This window comes from Equus quagga, chromosome 9, assembly GCF_021613505.1.
Source record: "Equus quagga isolate Etosha38 chromosome 9, UCLA_HA_Equagga_1.0, whole genome shotgun sequence".
In the NCBI taxonomy this organism is placed as follows: Eukaryota; Metazoa; Chordata; class Mammalia; order Perissodactyla; family Equidae; genus Equus; species Equus quagga.
Window position 1 is genome coordinate 53,503,148 of NC_060275.1, and position 7,422 is coordinate 53,510,569.

Below are 7,422 nucleotides of genomic sequence, written 5' to 3' on the forward strand. Positions count from 1 at the left end.
CTCTCAATCTTCCCTAGTGCCCTAGGCAATCCTTGAAAAGTCCTCAGTACTTCCTATCTAGAGTGTCTCAGCTATTTTATAAGCATCAAAGGAGAAGAGTGGGAAAGCACCATCACACATGGTTACTGCTGAGGAATCCCAGGCTCTTTACTGTAAACTGGTGGCTTTCTATGATTTTTTGTTTGTTTGTTTTTTAAATCTTAATTGTTGTGACATCTTATGACACAGTCCAATGTGAAAAGCAGATAAAAGTAGGCTGCTCTAATTGAAGGAGGAAGTAGGAACAGAGAGTCCACACACTCCCCACTACTTTTGACCCTGAAAGGGCTCCTAGGAATGCCTAGAGCTCAGGGTAGCATAATTTCTAAATCACCATCCTAGACATCAATAAAGGATGTTTGTACAAGGCTACCCACTGAAGAAGAGTATGAGAAGGGGCATCAAGACATCACAGCATAACTAGCATGCTTGAGTTCTGACTTGTGTCAGTTATTTTAAGAATACACTTGATTGGTACTGTCTATACTTAGCACTCTTACGCCATTCCTATCCCAGGAAACTACTGAGGGAGTTCCATTGGACTGTGTAATCTCCAAGGCCTCACTCTTCCACTATATTAATTTTATAGATCTGTACCAAAATCCTTAGAAAATTTTTTTCTTACATCAAACATCAGGATATGGATTCCAATTCTGACCTAGATAGAGTACATCCACTGCAGCCTATCTCTCCTGCTGATTACAACTAAAAACTCTGGACAAAATATGCAAAAACAATTACCTGAGGACTTTTTTTTTTTTTTTTTTGCTGAGGAAGATTAGCTCTGAGCTAACATCTGATGCCAATCCTCCTCTTTTTTTGCTTGAGGAAGAGTAGCCCTGAGCTACCATCTGTGCCAATCTTCCTCCACTTTATATGTGGGTCACCACCACAGCATGGCTGATGAGTGGTCTAGGTCCACACCTGGGATCCGAACCTGTGAACCCTTGGCCACCGAGGTGGAGTGCACTGAACTTAACCACTATGCCATGGGGCCAGCCCCCTGAGGACTCTTAAAATTAAACAGAATCAGGCAGATTGTGGAGTGGGGTCAAAACTTGAAGGATGAACACATTTGAGAATGAGTTTTCCACTTTTCACCCTATTTTCTCCTGTGGCTTTGCCCCAAGGGCAGATCTCAAGTGCAGAGCTGCTCAGCAGCAGTGATATGGGCAGTTAAAACTGTAGAATAAACCTAATCTTTCTGCACAGAACTGAGAAAAGGGGACTCTGTGGGGCAGAGAGTGTAGGAGGAATCCTGGAGAGAAGTAAGCTAGAGAAGAGGATGCCTCAATACTGTGTAAGAAACTGTCCAAGCCCCCAGTTTCCCCCTGAGCTGCAGACGCAAGGGACAGGCTCAAGGCAGCACAGCAAACGTTTCGAGCCTAGAACTATGATTTAAATGACCAACCAGGGCTCAGACTAACCTCTTGGAGAAGCATGTGTTGAACAGACCTAAAGCAGTATCAACAAGGTTTGGAAACTGAACTAAGATTGGAACCACTGCCCACAGAAAATGATTTTTTTGCCTTTCTAATACCTGTCGATTACGTATTTATCCCTCCACAGACCCAGCCCCCACACTGGGGAGGTGATTGGGAGTGGGTCATAACCCGGGACCTGAAGTCTGAAATCTGACGCACCTTCCTCCTTCAGTTTGTGGCTTAAGTAGGGGCATAGTCCAGGCGAAACTGGCGTCTCCTTTTGGATGCTGCAGAAGGAAGGGGGACCTAGGCACACCCACAAACGTGGCCACACCCAGGAGGGTTGAATGGCCGGCTGGAAGACAAATTCTCCCGAGAAAGGCAGATTTACCTCAAAAGGGGCTGGGAGTTGGCTGGGAGTGTTGTAGGGCCCGAGAGGGATTAATTCGATGGAGGAGTTATTTACAGGTTGCAGAGAGAAATGAAGAGAGTTCACCTACACCGGGCCATCTGCAGTTCAGTAGAGGCTACTATATGTCTTTATTTCTCCCAGGGTAAGGTGACATAGGCATCATAGCCAAAGAGGCACGTGGCAACTAAGCCCAGTGCCCCTGCGGTGATTTTGGAGCGGTGTCCTCTCTGAACAAGGACAATAATGGAGGTGGTCAGATAGAGGATCGCTGCTATGAAGGTTCGGAAGAAATCACTCCAAGGCCAGTTGATGAATCGTATCTTGGGGTGCAGGTCACACGTGTAGATGACAAAAAAGAAAACAGCAAGGATCAGCTCCACCACCGACAGGCTGGAGTATTTTGGTGCTGAGACACTGAAGCAGATCACAATCATCAGGCAAAATATAATCTCAGCAAACAGGAGAATTCCCTTTTGGCTGCGCAAGAAGTTGGTGCAGTGGACGCAGCAGCCGGGGGCCGAGCGAAGCTCGGAATCCGCCATGGTGTGGGCTGGAGTCCCTGGGGACACAGAGGATCTGCTGGCTTGCTCAAGGGTCCCAGGACACTGCACACCCAGCTGTCTTGCCTGACGTCTAGAAAGCGATTTTACAAACTTGCAGTCTGAAGTCAACAGGTTGATCACCTGCTAAAACAGTAATAATGATATTAATAATAATAATAAAGAATAACATCCCTTAGAGAATTTTAACAGATTCATATCTGCATAATTTAATATTCAAAAAGTCCAGAATACAATCCAAAATTACTTGATAAGCAAAGGACCAGGAAAATGCGACCAATTCTCAAGGGAAAAGACGACCGATGCCAACCCCGAGATGACACAGATGTTGAATAGACATTATAAGACAAAGACTTTAAAGCAGATACTATAATAAGCTCCATGAGGTAAAGCAACAGAAAAAATAGAGTAGAATACGAAAACTATTCAAACTGTCCAAAAGAAGACAAGAAAAGGGGGACAGGGGAACAAAAAAGCAGACAGAATAAACAGAAAACACATAGTAAAATAATAGACCTAAATCCAACACCACCAATAATTACATTAAATGTGAATTGTCTAAACACACCAATTAAAAGACCAAAGTAGTCATATTGGATTAAAAAAAAATTCTACATACTGGTCTTAAGAAACCTAGTTTAAATATAAAGACTTAGATAGGTTAAAAGTAAAAGGATGGAAAAAGATGTACCATGCAAACAACAATCAAAAAGAACCTGGAGTGGCTATTTTAATATCAGAGAAAATAGACTTCTGAACAAGCAATATTATTCAGGATAAAAAAGGACATTACAGATTTATAAAATGGTCACTTTACCAAGAAGACACAACAATCCTAAATGGGTATGCACCTAATAACAAGGCTTTAAATAAAATACATGAAGCAAAAGCAAACCTTGACTAATTTAAATTCAAATCATACAAAGTTGGGGCTGGCCCAGTGCTGTAGTGGTTAAATTCAGTGTGCTCTGCTTTGGTGGCCCTGGGTTCCCAGGTTCAGATCCCGGACGTGCACCTACACATTGCTCATCAAGCCATGCTGTGGCAGCAACCCACATACAAAATAGAGGAAGATTGGCACAGATGTTAGCTCAGGGACAATCTTCCTCACACACACACAAATCATACAAAGTATGTTAATGGACCATAATAAAATTATATTATAAGTCAACAATAGAAAGATAGTTCTTTTTTAGTTTTGCATATGGATGTCAAATTGTTTGATCAGTTGCTGAAAAACTATCCTTTCACCATTGAATGTCTTTGGCATTTTTGTCAAAAATCAATTGACTAATTTTGTATGAGTTTATTTCTGGGCTCAGTATTCTATTCAATTGATCTATATGTTTGTTTTTTTACTGGTACTACACTATCTTGATAACTGTAGCTTTATAATAAGTTTTAATCAAGTAGTGTAAGTAGTATATTTCAAGGTTGTTTTGGCCTTTGTTTATCCATGTAAATTTTAGAATCATCTTGCTAATTTCTACAAAACACTTTGCTGAGATTTTGATTGAGATTACATTCAATCTATTGATCAACTTGGGGAGAACTGACATCCTAATAATATTAAGCTTTCCAATGCATAAACACAGTATACTCTCCATTTATTTGGGTCTTTTACTTCTTACATCAATAATTTATAATTTTTATCACTTATGTTGTTAGATTATACCTAATTATTTCATTTTTTATGCTATTGTTTTATGCTATTCTTTTCATATTTTAGTTTCTAACAGTTTTTTCTAGTTTATAGAAGGACAATTGATGTTTGTATACTGATCTTGAATCCTGTGACTTTCTTAAATTATTAGTCCCAATAGCTGTTTTATGTATTCTTTGGGTTTTTCCACTTATTGTCAACCAATAGAGACAGACTTCTTTCTTTTCAATCTGTATTTATCTTATTTTTTTTTCTTGTCTTATCGCACTGGTTTGGCCCTCCAGTACCGTGTTGGATAGAAGCAATGAGAGTGGACATCCTTTCCTTGTATCTGATCATAGGGGAAAACATTCAGTCTTTCACCATTATGTTAGTTACAGGTGCCCTCTATTAAAATGGGGAAGTTTCTTTCTATTCTTTGTTTGATAAACTTTTAAAAAATTCAAATATGGATGTTTTTCCTGCATCTGTTGAAATGATTGTGTGGTTTTTCTTTTTTATTCTGATACTATGGTAAATTACATAGATTGTTAAATGTTAAACCAACATTCCATTCCTTGGATAAACACTCAACTTACCATAAAATATTACCCTTTCTCTATATTGTTGGTTTCAACTTAATAAAAATTTTAAAGGTTTTTCTGTGTCTATATTTATATTCTCTTTCTTTCTTTTTTCTCTCTTCTTTTTCTTTCTCTTTTTTGTTTGTTTCACTCTCATGGTAACACTAGACTCACACAATGAGTTCCTTCTACCATTTTCTGGTAGAGTTTGTGTAGAATTGTTATAATATCTTTAAGTGTTTGATATAATTCATTAGTGAATCCTAGAGTTTTCTTTGTCAGAAGTTTTAAGCCATAAGTTCAGTTTCTTTAGAAGATATTCAGATTATCCATTTCTTCTTGGGGGAGCTTTGTTAATTTGTGTCTTTCATCACAAGAATTGTTCTATTTTATCTAAGTTATTGTATTTCTGGGAATCAATTTTTTCATCATATGCCCCTATTGTCCTTGTTATGTTTGTGGTGTCTCTAGCAATGGACCCCTTTCATTCCTAATGTTAGTAGTTTGCATAGTCTTTTTTCTTGGTTAGTTTGGCTAGAGATTTATAAATACTACTCGTCTTTTCAAGGAATCAGCTTTTGGTTTCGTTGTTTTCTCTATTATTTTTCTGTTCTCAAATTTATTGATTTTCATTCTTATCTTTATTATTTCCTTCCTTTATTTGCTTTGCATTTAATTTGCTCCTCTTTTTCTAGATTCTTAAGCTGAAAGCTTAGGTTATTGATTTTAAACCTTTGTTCTTTTCTAATCTAAGCATTCAGTTTTGTAAATTTTCCTCTAAGTACTGACTACGTTCCACAAATTTTTATATGTTGTGTTTTCATTCAGTTCAAAATATTTTGTAATTTCCCTTGAAATTGCCTCTTTGGCATATGGTTTACTTAGAAGTGTGTTGTTTAATTTCTAAATATTTGAGACTTTTCCTGATATCTTTCTATTGTTTTCTTGTTTAATTCTGTCCTGGTCAGATAATATACTATGTGTGTGTGTGTGGGGGCGGGGGGGGGGGTACCAACTGGTTTCTTCTATTGTTTTAAAATATATATAACATAAAATTTACATTTTAAACATTTTTTTTCCTGAGGAAGATTAGCCCTGAGCTAACATTAGTGCCAATGTTCCTCCACTTTATATGTGGGTCGCTGCAACAGCATGGTTGATGAGTGGCACAGGTCTGTGCCTGGGATCTGAACCTGCAAACCTGGGCCACCAAAGCAGAGCGCACCACACTTAATCACCAATCACAAGCCTGCCCCTACATTTTAAACATTTTTTTAAATTCTTGTATACTTTTATTTTGTATTTTTGTGTAAGTTACCATATACATATAATAGATTAGTATAGTCGTAAGTTTACATAGAATATAAATAAGTAAAAGTATAAATGTTAGGGATTTGTGTTCTGAAATATTTTCCTGAGAGGGTTGTATGATCAAAAAGATTTGGGACCGCTGCTCTAAATAATAGACTTTTACCTCTATTTCTTGATTTATCAACTTTAGATAATATCTATTGACTTTCCACTTTTAAAAATGAGTATTTAGCCTTCTTACGCTACAATCATCTCGTTCTTTTCCAATGTTTGATAGTCGTATTATTAATTTTACTTCTTCTGTTGCTTAACTTAATAACTTGACAACTCTTTCTCATTTCATCCACTTTTTTTTTAAATTGAGTTCATAATAGTTTACATCAATGTGAGATTTCACTTGTACCTATTTCTTGTCCGTCACCACATAAGTGCTCCCCTTCACTCCCTGTGCCCATGCCTTACTCCCCTTCCCCTGCATTTTTAAACGTTTTTAAGTGTGCAATTCGGTGTTAAGTACATTCACAATGTTGTGTAACTATCACCACTATATATTTCTAGAAGCTTTTCGTCATCCCAAATAGAAACTCTGCATCCATTAAATAATAACTCTCCCTTCCCCTCGGTCTCTTGTAAGTTCTATTCTACTTCCTGTCTCTGTGAATTCGCTATTCTATGTATGTTTTTAATTCTTTAAATTTGTTAAGACTTGTTTTATGGTCCAGACTGTGATCTATCTTGGTACATGTTCCACGTACGTTTGAAAAACTTATGTATTCTGCTGATGGTGGAATATTCTATAAATGTAAATATGGTCAAGTTGGTTGATAGTATTGTTCTCTTATACCCTATTGATTTTTTATTAAATCATTCTATCGATTTCTGAGAAACAAGTGTTGATGTGTCCATATATAACTGTGGATTTTCCCTTTAGTTTTATTAGTTTGTGCATCATATATTTTGAAGCCGTATTGTTAGGTGCCCATACATTTAGGGTTGTTACATCTTTTCATGAGTTACCCATTTTTAATTATGTAATGCCTCTCTTTATCCATGCTAATACTTCTTTTTCCAAATCTTCAATATAAGTTCTCTGGATTCATGAACTGGAAGTATTTCATCTCACACTCCCCAGTCACATATCTTAATCTAATTTTGTCAGAAAACTAAAGTAGTTGACATGTTTCTAAAAACAGAATTATTTGGCTTACAGAACAAGTTGAGAGCTGGGTAGTGACTGAAACGTATGCCCTTCAAATACAAGGCAATCTCACATTAGCAAAAGAGAAAGCCTTCTATGGTGGTTAGTTGAAATAGTAGATTGAATGAAATTTGAAATCCTGTGTGGACCCCTCTGTTGTGCTTTTTCTTACATTTTGGGACCTCTAGCCTGTTTTCTTGTCCCATACTTCCCCAAAACTAATATTCTAGTAAACATCAGTGGGGCTGAGCA

The 7,422-nt window shown here is 37.3% G+C and overlaps 1 protein-coding gene across 1 annotated transcript; it reads right to left on the reverse strand.

The window, feature by feature from the left end:
* Nucleotides 1-2,003: 2,003 nt before the first annotated feature.
* On the reverse strand, nt 2,004-2,417 carry LOC124244746 (proteolipid protein 2-like). Its single transcript, XM_046671546.1, has one exon. It carries the CDS (start codon nt 2,415-2,417, stop codon nt 2,004-2,006), a length of 414 nt encoding a protein of 137 aa, XP_046527502.1.
* Nucleotides 2,418-7,422: the final 5,005 nt, after the last annotated feature.

Excerpts from the sequence above, each read along its gene's own strand:
- LOC124244746 (XM_046671546.1), bottom strand. The coding sequence starts at position 2,417 with ATGGCGGATTCCGAGCTTCGCTCGGCCCCCGGCTGCTGCGTCCACTGC.